General features: G+C 43.8%; 1 protein-coding gene across 1 annotated transcript in view; it reads right to left on the reverse strand.

The window, feature by feature from the left end:
* Positions 1-19,290, reverse strand: part of acvr2ab (activin A receptor type 2Ab) — a 61,937-nt gene that overhangs the window by 20,196 nt on the left and 22,451 nt on the right. Inside the window, exons 2-4 of the mRNA XM_086148516.1 lie at positions 13,273-13,480; positions 9,840-9,970; positions 6,766-6,920 (exon numbers count right to left, since the gene is read on the reverse strand). Coding sequence (XP_086004642.1) covers positions 6,766-6,920; positions 9,840-9,970; positions 13,273-13,480 — 494 coding nt within the window. The remainder of the gene's footprint in view (positions 1-6,765; positions 6,921-9,839; positions 9,971-13,272; positions 13,481-19,290) is intronic.

Consider the following 19,290-nt stretch of genomic DNA (forward strand, 5'->3'; position numbering starts at 1 on the left):
TTGCATCGAAATGACATTATATTGCCGGCACATTAACTTCTGAAAAGCAGCTACGTGGCTGGGCTTATGTAATTAGCAAATGAGCTGTTATGATAAGCTTGTTTTCAGGGAATGAAAGGATGAGGTCTCTCTCTGTATTTTTTTTTTTTAACCAGAATTGTGTCACACGGACAAGTTAACAACATAGTGTGAAATCAACACTCAGACTCCATTCGCCACCACACAGTCATCTGCTAAACACTTAGAAAAGGTAATAGCGCCTCTCCCCATTGGGAAGCTGAAGAGTTTCCCTGTGCTTTCCAGTAGAGAGCTTAAATGTGTAAATGTATGTTTATAAAACCTAAAACTAAAGAAAAGCAATGTTCCCTTTGAGTGGCCTGCAAAATGAACAAAACTTTGAAACCCACCTTTAAAGCATTGCTACTTTTTGGAGCTGGAACCGATAAATAATGACAGCGTCCGGCATTTTTGCCATTTGTAAAGTTTGACGATGAATATCTAAACCAGATGTTAAGAGGCCGTCGGTCCGTTTATTTCGCCGCTCAAAGAAATATCTCACACATCCTACTCATTCATCTCTTCCCGGACAGGAGCCCATTGCATTTGGGAGCGATCAAACTGTTGTAAAAAAATCACAGCCCTGTGGGTTTTTTTTGCAAATATTTAAGTCCGATGGCTCTTTTGGAGTTCTTTTGAAAGACCCGCACAGGCGAGAAAAAAAAAAAAAAAAAAAAAAAAAAAAACAACTAAGCAGCTCTAATGAAGAAATTGATTCCATCTGTGCGACGGTTAAAGATGAGAAAATAGGGTCACGCTTGAAAAGTGTCCAGATTTATGTATAAGTGCCCCGGCTCTGGGCCTCTTTCTGTGAAAGCTGTGGCTTAGTGTGCTCAGACAGAATCAATTCCAGTTTGCCTCCACTTCACACACTTGTGTGGATAATGTAGGCTTGGTGGCAAATATGCGGACCGTGATAGACCACAGTCATGACACTGTGCTATAAAAATGACTTTGCTGGATGAGAATTTCCACATTTCACTCCGGTTTCTATCTTTCGGGCATAAATAGTGAAGTGAGATAAATGTGTGCGGAAAAATAACAAGCGAGAAATTGAAGCAACCTGCCCTCGCCATAAACTCAACCAAGACGGCGTCAACTCCCGCGCTCCCAGACGTAACTCTGACGGCGGTACGTGGAAGGTCCTGCTTCGCATCATCAAACCTCCGCCATGTTTTGGAGATTCATTACCGATCTCAACAATTTTTTTTAAAGTCGCGATGAAAGGCGGCGGAAAAAAAAAAAAAAAAAAAAAAAGGCGAAGATCATAGTATCATGTGTCACTGTTGTGAAGAACCACACTGGGACCTCAGGACGTAGACGTGTTCCCTTTCATGCTCTGACATGTTCTGGTATGACAACAAAACAGCCTTGAATCTTTGAAGGAAAGTGACGTCTCGGTTGTCTGGGTCTCGCTGCAGTTTCTCCACTTTTGCAAATATAAAATGTAGGGTTGAGATGGGATGGGGGGGGGTCGGTGGCTACTGAAGTGGTTTCAATAGAAACCACTGCGCCACATTTGTTACATTTGTCATTGCATCACCCCTGGCCTGGTGCCTCCTGCAACTGCTCCATCATGACATAATCACATTCCTGGTCCTTTTAATTAGGGATTTGAATTAAATGTGCGCCGTGTGGTGCAGAACTCATTTAAAAAGACAAAAGGCTGCAGTTAACGTACAGCTGGCGCCGGAGTCTGAAGTATGGAGGAACACCTCGGATAACCGCGGCCTCCTCACATGCGCGGTGGTACGCAGCGTGTGTGTGTGTGTGTGTGTGTGTGTGGGCAAAATACATGACGAGTCATGATTTATGTACTAATGAATGCTTCGCGGAACCTAACAGGAAACAGATGTAATGGAGCATGAACCGAGTCCGGTCCACCGTAAAACATGCTACGATGTGAAATACTACATGTATGCTCGGGCTGACCTGCGATCTGATGACGGAAATGCTCACGTGCTTGATGCCCATTTCAGAGATGTCGATAAATTATTAAAATTTCATCCAGCAAAGTGTTTTTAATGTGTTAACGCAGTGACTTGCAATAGCCTATTAAGAGCATTTGGACAAGAATTGCATGGAGGGCAACTTAAAAGAGTAGTTGGGTGTTTTATTGGTGGGCATTAGCGGGAAAGATCAATAACACTCTCATGACTGTGTCTTAAGTAAGGGATTAGGTTTAATTTCATGCATTTTTAAGTGAGCTGCTGGTTAGTGCTGCCTGTTGTCCGTGTGTCATTAGGAACACTGAATTTTTCCAGGGCCAGTTCTTTTATCATAGTAAAAGTCAATTTTTCTATTGCTCTCAATGTCGCGGTGGGCTCCAGAGAGCTTGTCTAGTTTATGGATTTTAGATGTTTTTCTTTGCCCAAGAAGCGCTTTCACCGATGGCCGGATTCAGAAACCCGTGGCGGAGCGGGCGGTTCTGCTATTTTTTTTCGAGCCGCCATGAGTTGTTCCCGGTGACTTTGCAAGAGCGAACAATTTCAGTGATTGTGGAGTCACCTCTGCTTTTTTTTTTTTTTTTAATGGAGCCCATGGCCCCCCGAGAAACCAAAATCAGATTCTTCTACAAACCCCTCTATTGAGATATAAATAAATCACTCCTCCTCTCGTTGCCTCATTCAATCTCTCGGTCGCTTTCTCCATCTGACATGTCAGAGAACTTTGGTTAATCAAGTACTAAACAAGCTTTGGAGGCCAGAACAACCGCACGGATCAGGGACAGTAATAACAAACATGTTTCTTTCAAGTGGCAGGTGGGCGGGGTTGACTGCATCAGCTCCTTCTGGGGGAAGCATGCAAGCTGACTTTTTAAACCTCCCCCCTCTCACGGAAAAGTGACCTCCTTTTCTCTGCCTGTCCTTGCACACCTACTCATTCATGTGCTAATACATTTGCGCGCATGCTCTCTCTCTCTCTCTCTCTCGCACACACACACACACACACACACGCAGAATTATACACATCTGGCATGGCTTTCTGTCTTGGCTGTTTTATTCCCCTTGTGATTTGATGCATTTTTCAGCTGATGTTTCATCATGCATTATTTGATCTTCTCTTCTTTGCTTGCGAAATTGTTATGTTTCATTATTTTTGCCTTTTTTTTTTTTCCCTGCGAAATATTTGTTTCCCGGGTTATGATGCTCACGTGCCTCCTAGCGGCTGTTTTTCAAAATTTGATGTTAGCGACGGTCGACTGACTGCGGTGCATCATTATCTACTACGCTTTAGCACTCAGCAAGTAAGTCGAGAGGATTGCATGGCGTTCCACCCCCACCCCCTTCACTCCCCACCCGCCCACCACCAATCCTCCTCTCTCCGAGGCAGAGCTGCAAGCGTCTCCGCGTTTAGTTTTGTTTGCCTATATAAAGCCTCATCAATAATGCAGCGGCCCCTGACTCCGCTTCCATACAGTGGAGCCTCGGCATGGGTTTTCGTTTTCCCCCGCCGCCGCGCGAGGAGCAGAGACTACAGCTCTGCTACCGCTGCCGGGTTAAAACCACCACAGAACCACTAAAGACGACATTAATAAGTTCCCCGTCAGACAAACACTGGGATCTGGGAGGTTTCTGAAAGGGTGACCGGGATGACCTCTGACGATCCCGTATTCGAACGAGGAGAGAATAATCATCGGAGGGAGATATGAGGGTTTTCACACAAAAAAAACAAAAAAAACAAGCGATGCTTATGTCGGAAAAAAGCGGGGAGGGAATAAAAGGTAAACGAGTGCATGAGTGGATGTGGGTCAAATCTCGCCGACAACCACTTTAATTTGAAGAGCACAACCAGCGCAGTGGAATAGTGGTTTAATTAAAAGCCTTTCTGACACGATATGCGGCATCCCAATTAAAAGTTATCTCCTCACGCGCTAGTCTGCTGTCGGAGATGTGTTTGCTCTGGAAAAAGGGCCCCGTAAAAAAAAACAAAACAAACAAAAAAAAAAAAAAAAATGAAACGAAAAGACGGAAACGGGGGTTCCTTTGCAACGGTTTGAAAGAGGAAACTGAAAAAAAGCAATTATGGAAACATAAACTCGGTGGCCGACGGTGACTGTCACTCTGCTGCACGGGGCAGGACGGGGCCAGAGCTGATTCAGCCAGCTGAGAAAATGCATCGGAGCTGGAGTCCATGGATGGTTAAAAGGAGACGGCAGAACACTGGTTTTTAAGTCTCTTGCTACAGGACCTCGACAACAATAGGATTTTTTATTTTTTTTATAAGGAGCAACCGGAGCAGGGGATTTTAAAATCCCCCCCCCTCCCCCCCTCCCCCAACTGTCTGCTTTCGACCTGCAACAATCGATTAGTTCATCTCTTGTGGGGTGTCAGCACCTTGCACACACTTTAAACAGATCCTGTTTCAAAATTGTACAAGTGATGTTTTTTTTTCTTTAACAAATGTCTTTTCCTCTTTCAGGTGATCCGAATAAGTAAGCCATGGCATTACGTGCGTGGTTCTGGTTTCAGGTATGCATCGGGTTATTCAAGAGAGTAAAGTTAATCTACGTGATCCCTCGCAGCTCGACGTGAGCATGAGGTTCGAGGCGGAAGCATTCAAACACGGGGAATGCGGACATTCGTGCTTGACTCATTTGCTCAAAGAGGAATTTAATGATGAAAGAAATGAGATCAGATTTTGGTGGATATTAAGAGTGCGCTGACTGAAACTAAAAACAGCACAGGCCCTGAAAATAATTGAGACTGAATTTGAGACATGTTAATAATAAAAAAAGACCGGCAAAGTCCTGTCTATTAACTATTTTAAGGATTACATTATTCATTGTGGGTATTTTTTTTTTTTTTTTTTTAGAATCGAGTGGACTTTATCTTCTTAAATGTGAATGTGTTTTTCCACGGGAAAGGAAATAAAAACTCACAGGCCACTTTAGCAGGTACTACTTGATAGAAGCAGGTTTTGACTGACGTCCCGCCTCAGTTGGTCACGCACCGGCTCAACAACATGTTTCAAACATTCGTCTCGTTTTGAAACATTTCCTCCGGTGTTGACGCGACAGAGGCACACAGTCGGGAGCATCGGTCGGCATCAATGAGGCCGATCTCCCGTCCCGGCTGCTCCGCTGGGAGGAGATGCGGTATCTCGGGAGGCCGTTTGACTCCGGCGACACCGATGTCATGCTCGAAGCGACCCGTTGGGAGGCGATTTGAGGTTTGCGACGTGACGTTTCGTCATGCCATCAGACGACGGGCACGCCGTATTTATGATGGACACAGTCTGGAACAATGCTCAGGCGGACTGTATTATTTTAACGGCTTTTTTTGGTGTCAGGGGGTTCAAAGAGTACGAAAAATAGATCAGCTATAACCTCAACCCCCGGCCGCGGCCTCAAGTGTTTATACGATGCGTGATGGATTTGTTACTTCCTTTTGTTTACTCCAAACTGTGACCCAAACTATGGGATCGGTTTCAAGTTCTTAGCTGATAGGAGAGGCGGCTGTTGTGGTCTTCTAGTGCTTCATGTTGTGTGCTCAGACAAGGTCTGTAAACCTTGGGTGGGACGAGCGGTTTTGAGTTACTGTCGTTTCCCCGTCATCGAGAAAGTCTGGCCGTCGACCTCTGACACAGACAAGGTATTTTCATCCGGAGGAACGCCACTGGCTGGATATTTTCTCTTTGTCTGCACATTCTTTGTAAACACTAGAGATGGTCGGGAGTGAAAATCCCAGTAGATCCGAGCAGACCGTCTGGCACCGAAAACCACGTCACGTTCACAGGAACTTAAAGCGCCTCTCTTGCCCAATCTGACGTTAGGTTCGGACCGCGACAGGTCGCCTTATTCCTGTCGAAATGCTTAAATGCACTGAGTCGCCGCTATTCGATTGGCTAACTGGATATTTGAGTCCATGAGCAACTGAACGAATATCAGAGTGGCCAGAGAGTTCATTTGTGATCGGCTGAGTAAAAGGAGACATTTCAGGACACTAGTACCAAACAAAAAATGATCAATTAATGGGCAAGCAATCCACGGCGGGACTGATTGTAATTTTCAGATGCCCTTGTTTCAATGTTGATAAATATTAATTATCTTACTCTGTGGAAAATCGCGTGTCAGATACAAACATTATTTTACTGTTACTAATTTGGAACAGCATCCACCAACTGTCCTTTCACTATATTTCAATAATTGGACTTTTTAAATAATGCATCTGTTCTGGATTTTTAGAAAACTCATTTTCATCTTGGTAAGTGTGATTTTTTTTTTACATATCATCTCTGGGCCTTTTTTGAGATCATCAAAGGTAGCTGCTATAACTGATGAAGTGTTTCAGGAAAAATATTTTTGGTGTTTTTTTCCTTACTTTTGAAAAAATATCATTTTCACAATATCAAGGTTGAATATTTGTGCTGTCCAGTTCTATTTGCAGTTTTTACAGGTCCAGGGGGGGGAGAAAAAACATTTACCGCGAAAGGAACGGGAGCGGTTTATATTTCCCGTGTTTGCCCTCAACAATGGTCGCCGTGACTGAACGAGACAAAAAAGGGAAACTCTAACTGCATCGGCCGCGACTTTTAAGAAAGAGGACACCGCGGCGCTGGATTGACGGGTGACCTCCTTAGCGGGAATGAGCGGCGAAGACCGGCGATGAAGACAAAGGACGCGCCGAGAGCCCGGGGTCATGGAGTCTGAGGACGGGGAGAGAAGGTTAAGCAGGTGCTTGTTTGCCGTTCCGGGGGAAAACTTACGTGCGTGGGCACGAGGGCGGCCGGGTAGGCCAGCTTGTGGTGCCTCCACATCCAGAAGGAGAAGAGGACGACGGCGGCCAGGCCTATGATGGGGACCAGGGAGTAGAGCAGCGTGCTGAACAGCTGGGGCTTCGGGGAAAACGGGTTGGAAGTGGCTGCAAACGGAAAGGGGGAGGCGGGAAGACGCACACAAAAAAAAAGAAAAGAAAATAAAAACAGGGAAATGATAAGATTCGATAGATTTTACTTATCCCAGGACGTGGAAATTCAATTGTCACAGTCGCATTACAGGGTAGAAAAGTATGCAAATTGTCATTTTAGAAAGAATATGCAAATAAAGGATATAAATAAAAAAGACTTTTTACAATATGTATAATAGAATACAAGAATATGAGAATATACAAAGACATAAAAGAAATGTCTTGTGCATGAAATGGTTACAGAATACAGTAGGAGATGTGGGTCGTAACAATGAAATGATAATAAGTAATGTGCCTTTGAGAATGTAGAGATATAATATAAATATTTCACGGATGAAAGTGGTGAGAAGAAAAACACACAATTACATTCTCTCTTTTTAAGTGAATGAAACAGAATGAAATAACAGAATAAAAGAATGATAACAGATATTTGTTCATTTTTGAATTTTTTTTTTTTTTAATTCCCTGTAAATGTCCTGATTTCTTCTTTAAAACTTTTCGGAAAAAAATCACTTTGATTCAAAAAAGGTGATTTTCCTGTGACAACAAGGTCCCTTCTTTTTCAGATAATACCAAGTTGACCGGTGATTGTGTTTGTTTAAATTCCAAGGAGGGAACGCAAAAGGAAAACGAGTCCAAAAAAAAAAAAAAAAAAAAAACTCTACGTGCAACACAAACGTCAGCTGCAGGTTAATGCTGCTGTAGTTAGGGATCATATCGATGCACCCGCACAGAGACGCGCACACGCACTGATACACGGAGCAGGATTAGCAACTCCATCTCGTGACATCACGTAATCTTCCTGCCAAAAATAACAGAGCTCTGAACTGTGTGTGACCCCGGCAGGAGTGGCAGGGCGGTGCCTGCCAGCTCAGCCTGTCCTCCCGTCACAAGGTGTGACAGGCCGATTCGGCGCTGCTGTCAAAGCGGCGATGCGTCCACGCCACTCTCGTCCCGGGGGCGCGAGGAGGGATTGCAGGGGTAAGGAAATGGGGGCGACGGCGGGGCTGCACCAGCTGCAGAGTACGACTCGCGGGGCTTTTTTTATTTTTTTATTTTTTTTTTTATTTTATGTGTTACAGAGATGGTGAAAACTTTTATTCTCTACGGGGTGTCTGCAGGTTCTGGAAAGTCAAAATTCAAAGCGAATGGAAAGAGACACGGCAGCCTGGTGGACATCCGAACAAGGACACCAGAATCCTCGCTGATTGGCTGTCGAGGCCTCAACCTATTTGGAAATCACTTGGCCAGATACTGCGAGCGTACAGACCTGTGCACCCGGCAGAGCAGCTCTGGAGCCACACACCAGATTATTAGCTCGATAGCGAGTTTACATCCTTGTTCCGCTACAACCCTGTGACTGTTGATTTAGTTGTATAAATCCGGTTTTACCTTGCTAGTTTGCCTGACTCTGCTTTTACAAGACGTCTTCAAATTCAGTCAGACTTGGGTTAGCTGTGCTGCAAAATGCAGAAGCGATCAATTCTTATATGACCTGCTCATACCGCCCGACAGCAAACGGGAAGAATCAAAAGCAGGAACACCGAATGCACCCGGCCGATGCACTTGAACCAACTCAACTCTCATTGATATTTACTCCAACATCTTGGCGTCATTTGTTCGTTTGTTTAAATCCCTTTATCAGAACTTTCGCCTCTCGAGTTCCTCGGGCTTAAGAAGAAATGGTCTGTCTCGGTGCGGACGACATCTTTTATCATAATCCGTTGAAATGAAGTGAAAAGCTCATCCACAAAACCCTGTGTATATTTGAAAGATACTAATTTTGGGATGTTCTAAATTGTTGCGGAACAACTACGAGTCACATTTGGTATCAGAGTTTATTTTGGTGCTTTTCTCTCGCCGTTTACGATTCCGCTGTAGCAACAACCCCCTTGGGAAAATGATTTCTGTTTGCATTTTTGTGTGTCAATAAGTTAGAAAAGAAAAACACACGCTCATCCGCCGCCCAGTTAAGAGGCGCAAAAAAACGGAAATCGATCACATGATCATTCTCTTCTTAAAAATGGCGCCACAATAACATATTTGTTATCTGAGGAAAAGGCTATTTTTTGCTCGAAACATCATGCATATGAGAAAAACAAGTGTTATATGTAATTTTGTATATATTTCTTTAGTGTGCTGATTTTTTCCAAACTCTTTTAAGTCGTGTTTTAACAACAACCCAATGGGAAAATGATTTATGTTTCCTTTTTTGGGTATCAATGGTGTGTTTTCAGGCTAAGATAGTGAAGAGGTCATTTGCGATTATTCTACGATATAGTGTTATAGTATACTAATACTATACCAGTATTGGAACATTTTTCAAAGATTTCGGGGGGAAATCTTGGCATTTGTATTTTCATCGCAAAAATACATTTTGCAGAATGACGTGTTTTTTTTGTGGATATGTTTTTGCGATGCTACTTCTGCAAACACGACTGCACACGGGTACACTGTGACAAGTTTTATCTTGTCTGCTTAACTGTTGCAAATAATTCAGTTCCGTTTCAAAACCTTTCCAGTCTTTTTGTCTCTTTGAGGTAAGAACTTAGAAATGCCACTCAGACACAGCTGCAAGAAGGGCTCAGACAAAGGACCGTGTTTTGGCTACTTTTATGATCCTTCCTCGCATCCCTCAATATTCTGTGACACCTGGAAACCCAGGGGTGAGCGGCGCTGGCGAGCACACAAACAACCTCCGCCTCGCTGCGGGCACAGCGGCCAGGTCATACAGATGGAGGAATAATTCAGAAGTCGACCCAGGGAGAGGAAAGCCCACGTGTGATCAATGCGGACCGTTCCTTCTTGTGTGTGGACAGCTGCAGAGTGTGTGTGTGTGTGTGTGTGTGTGTGTGCGCGCTGGTCTGTACGTACTGTAGGCGGTGGACAGGTGAGAACCGACGGTTGGCACGTCGGGGACGTACTGGAACCTCTCGTTGCACATGTTGCCTTCACAGCAGCAGAAGAAAACATCGGGGCTCTCTTTCCTCTCCACACACTCGTTCCTGCGGAGGACATGAAGACATTTTCGATTCGTTTCCGGATCCGATGCGATTGACGACTTGAACTTTTTTTTTTTTTTTTTTTTTCTTCCCTCCCCCCCCCCCCGACGTTGATAAAAAAATGCGGTGAGTCCTTCAATCACCGGTGGCTCAAAACAAAAGCCTGCCAGTTTCTTGTTGAACTTCAAGCTGAGCGGGTCACGAGCTCGGAGCCTGGGAAGAGACGATGCTCACTCGGGCCGCGCTGTCAGCGTGTTAGGATGCATCATGGTGCGTTACATCACACTCTCTCAGCTCAATGAAACCGGGAGCCCAAAACAAACAAGTGCACAGTGGATCTCTTAGAGTTTGACTGACCTCTTGTTGACCTTAATGTTCACGGTTTGTGTAAAAATGGAAAGAATGCGAATACTGAATGGGCCGGCGACGGCAGGAAAAACAATAGCAGGAAAACAAACGAAACAAAGAGCTTTTAATCGTTAAAGATTACCTGATAAAGTGAAAAGAGAACTGAAAGTAAGTTAAAGAGGACGTCATTATCGGCAAGAGATCAACTTCAGATTTTACGAGAGAAATGATCCGGACAACTTTGAAGAGAATCTGGGGATGAAGAAGACTGCCGGAGAGTCAGGGATCGGCGGGACGACCTGTTTTTGACCCCCATGTTCGGTGTTTTGATTTTCCTTATTCTTCTATTTCTCTGTTGAATATACTGAAACAGGAGCCCCGCTTTGTCTGGTCGGCCGGGTCGTTCCGGCAGAAGGATCACACGCTGCGGGGAGGCGAGCGCTCGCGGGCTTGGACATCCCACGCTCCGAGCCCCGCTGACTTGTGATCACTTCGTCGGGAGACACCGAGCCGGAGCTGCGGGTTTAACAGACTCCGGCATGTCAACGGAGCGAGCGTCAAAAAAACCAAATTCAATCTAATGCTGCCTCTGCGGCGCCTCGTCTCTCGGCCCAAAAAAAATTCCGTCTATAAATCGGTTCTTTATATGAAACATGGTGGAGATTGAAAATAAGGGGGAATTAACTAGGCGGCATCTCATGATTATTACTGATTAAAATTAATACGGCTGGTAAGGATAGATAAGAACAGCATTTTCACAACCCTGTCTGTCAGAATGATGGGTGACAATCTTACACGCACCTATCTCCTCTCCATGTTGGATGTGGAAGCTGGAGACATGAGATGTGTGTGTGTGTGTGTGTGTGTGTGTGTGTGTGTGTGTGTGTGTGTGTGTGTGTGTGTGTGTGAGGGAGGGGAGGGGAGGGGGGTTACCACACAAACTAATACAGACGCCTCCCCTTCCTTTTAATTCTCTAGCTGACACACACGACGTGAAAGAAAAATATTCATACAATACCACCTGCACGAGCCAACGTACACACACGCACGCGCGCGCGCGCACACACTGGATTTCTTTTTCACACTCATGCATTCATCAGATAAAAAAACCAAAGGAAGTGGCAGCCGCCCTCGACTTGATCTGGACTCTCCAGGGAGGCCGGGCGGCGCCGTCTGAGCGGAGGTGCCCAAAATGAGCTCGGGAAGGATCTGGAGCGACTTTATCAGCTGCCAATCACACGGAAACACAAGTGCGAGCGAGTCCGAGCGCCACCTGATGTTCCCGTAAATGTATGAGGGCTATTAATAGGTCTGGGACGAACGGGAATATCACCATATTCACGAGTTGCTTCGCCCGGATCTGCTGGCACGCGAATACCAGAGTTTGTTCCCTGCACGGGGCGCAGACGCCTTCTGCCCTTCCTGCTCCAGGAACAAACCCTTACCAGCCACGGGCTTTTCCCAAACAGACATTTGAATTTCATTTCTGACAAAAAAAAAAAAAAAAAAAAAAACATGATTCCTTTTCTCCCCCCCTACCCAGTCATTTTTCAGTCAATTTCTCGAAAATACTCAAGCAATTTTGTGCTTACTTGTTAGTAATTTCTGGTCATTTTCATGGCAATGTATTTTTAAGTACTTCTACATACACTGGCATTATTTTACACATTATTTTAAGGGGTTATAAATGGGCTGGAAAATTAACAAGAAATTTGCAGGGGGGTAAAAAAAACATAAAAATGATAATTTATGACCTTATCAGAGATTCATCAAAAAATAATCTGGTACTTAAGTAATTGCTCGCAAAAATTTTAACTCATAAATATTGCAGATATTTCAAAGTGATTTTCCAGGTTTTTATTCGATCATTTTCTATTTTGCCGAGAACACAGCTATGTCCCCCCCGTTCCAATTCAGTTGGTTTTTTTTTTTTCGCCCCAAATTACATTTCCCTGTCTTGTTACAATACTCGGTATTAACTTGGACCGAGGGATACACACCCCAAAGTCAGGTGGGAGTCACGGCGCAATTGCACGGCAAAAAGATGAGGTGTGTATGTTCATGATGTGTCAATTTAATCTTCTTTGAATTCACAAATGCTGACTACTTCTTTTCCCCAAAACCTGTATTCATTTCAGAGAGTAACGTTAAAAACGCTGCCCTAGAAACCGGAGAAACGGGAAGTAATTACATCATCATTATCAAATCTGTAAATCGAACATGCCAGCCGAAGTTCTTCAGGTTTTCCTGGGCACGGCTCCAACTGGGTTTGGCACAGAATCGCCCGGATTTGTTTCAGTTTTCGCTAACAGCAGAGTTTGGACTAAACCCTGAGAGACACTTGCAAATATAAATATAACATTACTGGGAAAACTGTGAGGTACTACTGCTAGATTTATGGGATTAAACTGACTAGTCTGAACATCTTCCCTGGCTTCGATCAAAGAATAACAACTGGAGGGTTGGGGAGCTGGGGATTTGATTTTTTTCCACAATTTTCCAGCCAAAAGGTTTTTAATGAATTCATTGTCATTTTTCAGAAATAAGACACCTTTAACACTGATCTCATCCGGATACAGAACTTGTTTATTTTGAGACAAATTCTAACTGATTTTCAAGTTATTTCTGAGGATTTCATGGTATTTTTTTGCTTGGCTTTATCCAGATATTTTTCATGCAAATGATTGCTCATTTTTAAGATATTTCTTTGGATTATCTATGGCAACGTTTTGCGTTTTATTTTTATCATTTAATTATAGTCCAAAATATTTGGTTTTACATGCATTCTAAATTCTTAATTTTTCTAAATAACTTTTTTTTTTAAAAATACAATTTTAGGAAAATCTCATGCATATTTTCAATTTGATCATTTCTCACTGGTTCTGAAATTTCCAGCTACATTTTCTTTTTTGAGTCTGTGAGCAATCACAACTGCTTCATCTATCAAGGGTACCTACTTGTCATAGCAGTTGACATCGTCCAGCCAGCAGCCTTGCTTGACGATCTCCAACGAGCCGGAGATATTCTTCCACGTGGCGAAGCAGTGCCGCCTCTTGTCCTTCTCGCCGTAGCAGTCCTCAATGCCGCTGCGGTTGGTGCGATCCTTCTCCCAGCTGGAGTTGTAGTAGATGCACTTCTGGGTCTCCGAGCGTCCCAGGATGGCTCCTGCAGAGGGCGAAGAGGGAGGAAAATTCATTTCTTTTTAGAGGACGCTGTGATTCGGTCGTCCTGCTGAGGATTTACCAGCCACCGTGGCCGTCGGATGAAAACTTTCCTGTTCAGACAATTTAATGTTGTGTCAATAACCCGAGGGAAGGACATTTCTTGATAGCCTGCTTTTATATGACACGCCGCTGTTGTAAAAAGATGTCAGAATAACAGCATTTATTCCACTGGAACTTTTAAATCGAAGTTCCCAAGTGCCCCTGAGTCAAATATCGGGACGGAGGACCCCGAAGGCCGCCAACAAACGCGCCGAAGCTTCGCCCGACGCCACAATAAAAGAGACTAATTTCCTGCGGGCCAAAGCAAGCAGCAAGTTTTCACAAACTGATATCCAGAGAACGGACACCATGACGGCCTGTCAGTTCAGCCTCCCTGCCGTCCATCACCTGTCCACTTTAACTGCTGACCATGGTTTGACTGCTGGGGCTCCAAGACAACCCGTTCCAGCCTCCAATTTCGGCCTCACTTGACGAAATACCCATGAAATTTCTTCCAAAACACCGTATCAGCGTATTCTAAATAAAGTACGGTAGCTAGATTACTGGATAGCTGGAGTGTGACAGGTTATTTGGAATCACTAGAATTAAAATGGAAAAAAAAAACAGAGAAGTAAACATTTCTTGTTTTTTGGATGAAATGAATGAAAATCGCCCTTTTTCATCACATTGTGAGTAAACTAAGAAATTAGGCGGCTGTGAAAAATCATCAGAAAGGCAATAATAGTGACCAGTCAGCAGGGGCTCCGGATGCAGTTAGCCAGGAAGTATCAGCGTTAGGAACAAAATCATTCATGTTATTGGATATATAGAATTTCAAGGTCAAATCTGTGCTTCAGTGCCACGTCGTCTTTTCTTTTAAACTCAATACAACAGGGTTCTAAGTTTCCGGCACGTGACCGTCCGTACAAATAGGGTTTTATTGCTATTCACAAAACCAAATATCAAGATCATCTATTTTCTAGCCACATGACCTCGAACTTATCCCAATTCATTCACTCATTTCAGTCGTTTAACCTTGAAACCAAATATCATTGGAGTGGATATCAAGGCAATATTTGATCCTGCACACTGAAGTCCATTCAGTTTTGTCAGTGCTGAAAACACTTGCAGAAAAGGAAAGGCGGTGCTGGGTCAGAGTTCACCAAATTTTTTTTTTTTGTGTGTGAAAAATTCTACTTCGTCACCGGAGCAGTGTTTCCTGTTACTTCTTCATCGTGAAAGTAAATTCGTGTTTCACGGCTTAAATGCTTTAAAATGTAAAGCGGTTTTCATTTCTTCTGCGCCGCCGACAAACGGCTCAATCGTTAGGTAAAAAAAAATATTCAAAAAAAATAAAAAATAAAAAAAAATAAAAAAAGCAGGAGGTTTCATCGCTTGTCGGAGCGACTCAATGGACATTTATTTAAACAGAGCTCTTTGGAGATTATTCCCTAAAGTGGAGCCAATCTGAGGCCTGGAAGCGCCGTCCCTCACGTCAACAGCACGGCCAGATTAGAGAGAGTGAGGTCACCCTGCCTCCCAGTGGCGCTGTGACGTTAAATCCATTTCTCATGGACCCCCAAACTATTTCACAGCAACAGGTGCAGCCGGCCAAGGACATGGCGACGCCTGTTGTGAAGGGGGTGGTGAGGCGGCGGTGTGTGGAAAAATGCAGAGAGAAAAAAAAAAAAAAAAAAATCAAACTGTGCAGGATTCCTGAGTGGACGTATAGCTTAGCAGGTTCAATGCAAGCAGAAAAACAAACAAAGGCTCTATTTTCATTACATAGATGAGTATGAAGAATCAATATGAAGAAAAGAGGAAAAAAAATCATTTAAAAAAATCACACCGTCCCATGCTTATTCCCTTCAACCGAGCCTTGGGGCTTTTTCAAAAATGGCTTAAAGGTGAACAAGTTGTGCTGCAGCCTCATTGTTTCTCTTCGGTTTTGGACTATTCCAACAACAAGCCTGGCTTGCAGGGTTTCGGAAAGTCCTGGAATTGTTCTTTTAACTGCCTGTGTGAGCGGAGAAATCTGTCATGGAAACACAAGACAATTGGCTCCGTACTTTCCGCCCAGATGCCCTTCAGCTACAACTCTCGCATCTGCAGCAGGGATAACCTGTGAGGAGAGGCCTACCGGGGAGAAAACACCCTAAAGAAAATACGATAAATATACCGAATTGCTCTTAAAGCACTTGATACCGGTCTCGAGATTCCCCATCATGCCTTTTGGATGTTGTGCTAGCCCCAAACCACTTCCGTAGCTTTAGAAGATAAAGATGTTTTGCTGTGACCGCTGATGCGCAATAAATAAAAGAGGTGGGTAAACAATGTTTTCCAACCGCTGTGCACCTTCAGGCAACAAATGATGAGGACACAGATTTGATATTTTCTTCTGAAGATTCTGTCCTCAGATAACCCGCTTCAGTGTAATTCTGCGGTAAAATTCCATCATGCACTTTATGAGTTGGGCCAAAACTAGAAAAATAAAGAGAATCTGGGTGCAAAAATCCCAGGGTATTTGGTGGGAGTACCCACTTCATCAGACCCTTTAACAGTGTTCACCACACGATGCCTGGTTTCACTTTTTTCTGCACTTCCTGAATGGGGATGAATGCTTAATTCCCCTCGCTGGCTCTCATGAGAGCTGGCAGCGCTAATGACGGAGAGGTATGCTGAGGTAAAGCAGAAGGTTAGCTCATTAGCCACTTCTGGTGTAACAGCATTAGCGATGCTAGCGCTGATCCCCGTGGACGTGTTGAGGTGCTTGCTCGGCGTGCACATTTCCATTTTACAACGAATGGAGCGACAGGATAAGACCAGGTTCCTGCGTCGGCTTCATTACGCGCGGCCAATAGAGTCGAGCACGTGGGACGATGGCAACGCGCGGCCGGGAGGGCCGAGGCACAGTAGCACGCCGTAACGCGGCGAGAGCCACAAAAACACACTCTCCGAACCCTTTATGTTCAGGAATTGACGTGGTTTTAAATCAAAAACCCCGTCCAGAACGGTTACATGTTGGCGTCACCAGCCTTTTACACACCTGGTGTTTACAGCATGAGTTCGGTATTACGGGTATTATTAGTTTGTTATTATATTAATCACGCTTCTTAAGGCGCCAGTGTTGTTTTAACTCAGGTATTGGCGTGACAAACTTCAACCATTTGATTTTGATACTGATGACAGCTGGCACAATTATTTAGCGTTTGTCATTTTTGTTATTAACTCACAAAATAAAAAAGTCTTCCTCATTTCCAAACAGTGACATTGATTAATGGTTGGTTCCTTTTCCTTTTAGACATACTTCTTTTTTTCTTTTTTTTTTACTCCCAATTACTGTCTTCAAAAATCCAAGCTCTAGTGAACGCGAAGATCATTATTCACTATTTTTTTTTGTTAGCTTGTTTTTAAACCAAAATAGTGCAGATGACATTTTAAATTCTAAATTCTCTTCGTATTTTCATTAGTGGGTTCACTGGCTGTATTTTTTAATATGTGCACTCCCTTACTGTTCAGTTATTTACAATTACATTTACTCTTCATTCTACATCGGCCTCCCAAATAATCATAATATCATATCCTTAATGAGAATCAGAGTAGAGCAAAACTACAGCTTTATTTCCTTCGGTTGAGAATTCTTTTATTGGCCTCGCTCTCAGCGAAAGGCTCAGACTGTAGCTTCATCTTTTGTAAACTAATGTACTTCTCTGTACGTGTTCTTGACTTTATGAGGCAGGACAAAAAAGCCTGCCTTCCTTGTTCTTGGTCCAAGGCAAGCTGCAACACCTCAACGCCTCCGCTGACAACGCCTTCATTCAGGTGTCAGAGCGTGTGAGAAAATGCAATGAGTCCATGTGAACGGCAAATAGAGAGCTCTGCTGTAGATAGAGCCAGAACCGCTCGCACTCCTCTCGAAAAAACAAGGTGCCATTTACGGGCCCGTCTCTTATAGCGCCAAAGGTGCCAAAGGTGGGAAAGAGCTACGCTGCACTATGGCGGATACGGAGGAAATAAAGAAGAGAAATCAATCTTCTTCCCAAGTTGCAGCTCAGAGTTCAACAAAGCGGATAATGTCAGCGAGTGCAGAGCCTACACGCGCGATTGTGCAAGGCCATACAATGGGGCTTCCACCCACGAGCACACATCCAGGCAATAAATGAGAGGAGCCTCTTTGTCTCATGCATTGAAATGTCAAACATGAGTGGCACAGGCTCACTTTGTTTGCTGTAATAAGGTTTGCTGGGGAGAAAGATTGAGAAAGAACAGCACCGGGGACTGTAGACGAATGCTATTAATGCAAGGCTGTTTCCTTTAGCAATCACACACGTAATGTATATTTGAGTCATTATGCACTGAGGGAAAATGCCACTGAATGTCACGATAAAATCATCAACGTAAACAAAAGAGCGGAGGCAAAACAACCGACAAAGCAGGCAGCTTTAGCGGCTCAGGCAGTGGTGTGCCATTTCATCTTCATTATGCGTCTTGTTAACTGATGGAGACGACTGATAGGGGGAGCAGGCAACTGTACAGGAAGATGCATTTAAGGGCTGGACACACGCACACACACCAATATTGTGCGATATTTATTATTATCATTGCTGTGATTGTAACTGCTACCACAAATTTTGGTGTTGGGACGGAGGCAGGGGTCGCTGCTTGCCAAAAAAAAAACAGTCTGAGTTGGTTTCAGGGGGATTCCTTGCTAACTTTGGAGAAAGAAATGATAATTTGCTCAGCGGTAGGTTAATTGCATCTAAATCATGGGAAATTGCCCAGGGTGAATTGGCAGCCATCTCTCCAAATCAGCAAAAAAAAAGGGCTAAAAAATAAGCCAAAAATGGGATGAAAATTTTGAGGAAATGTCAGTCATATCTGCGGGCAATTTTTAATCGCGTAGCAAGCAATCAACATTATATTGTAAGGAAATTCGCTAAGCATTTGCAAGCAGCGACTTGACATTTGTTAAGAAATAGCCGAAGAAAGCCGGATGATAGCGCCTGTAAATGAGGCAGAAATCAAACTTGATTCAGTAAACAAGGAAGAAAATAAGCAGTAATTAAACAATAAAAAAAAAAAACTATCCAATAAAATTGAAAAAGAAAAAAAAAAAAAGCGAACGACTAACCGCTCATCATCCTGAGTTAAATGATTCGTGCGTTGGATCCGCATCTGATTTTCCCTATCAAAGTAGACGCGCTGACATACATTCACGCTGAAAAGGGGGCTTTGAAATATTGTGTTGACAATTTTCACCGTGAGCCCTGATTGTAAATGCATATGGCGTCATTACTTTGACAAGATGCAAAAAATGAATGGGCTAAAAGCTGTTGGGATGTTTACTTGATCGCCTTTTGTAAAGAAAGCGTCGCCTATTCTTCTTGGTTATTGATGAGAATATTTGCTCACAAGGGACTGAGGGAAAGTCCCGGGCGAGACGCACAATAGATGAGAAATGACCGAAATGTTTTGGACCCTCCATTCTCTCCCTCAGCCTTCTGTGAGATTTCTCAAGGTTTAACAGCGACCTACTTTAGATACGGACATTTCAGCGAAGGCTCAACCGCAAATCATCTAAGAAATCAACCCACTTCTCGATCCACTGGGGCTTCTTGAGGAACTGCGCCCCGTTCGTTCGCCCTCCCCCCGCCCCCCGCCGTTTGCTAACAGCCTGGTGGTTCTGAAAATTCGCTCTGACATTTGGAATTTTTACATTTTGGGGCATTTGGCTGCTGTTAAGTAAGCTCTCTGAGTTGTGACAACGGCAAA

The sequence above is a fragment of the Fistularia commersonii genome, chromosome 6 (genome assembly GCF_037954325.1).
Source record: "Fistularia commersonii isolate RoL2024-O1a breed Wild chromosome 6, RoL_Fcom_v1.0, whole genome shotgun sequence".
Taxonomy (NCBI): domain Eukaryota; kingdom Metazoa; phylum Chordata; class Actinopteri; order Syngnathiformes; family Fistulariidae; genus Fistularia; species Fistularia commersonii.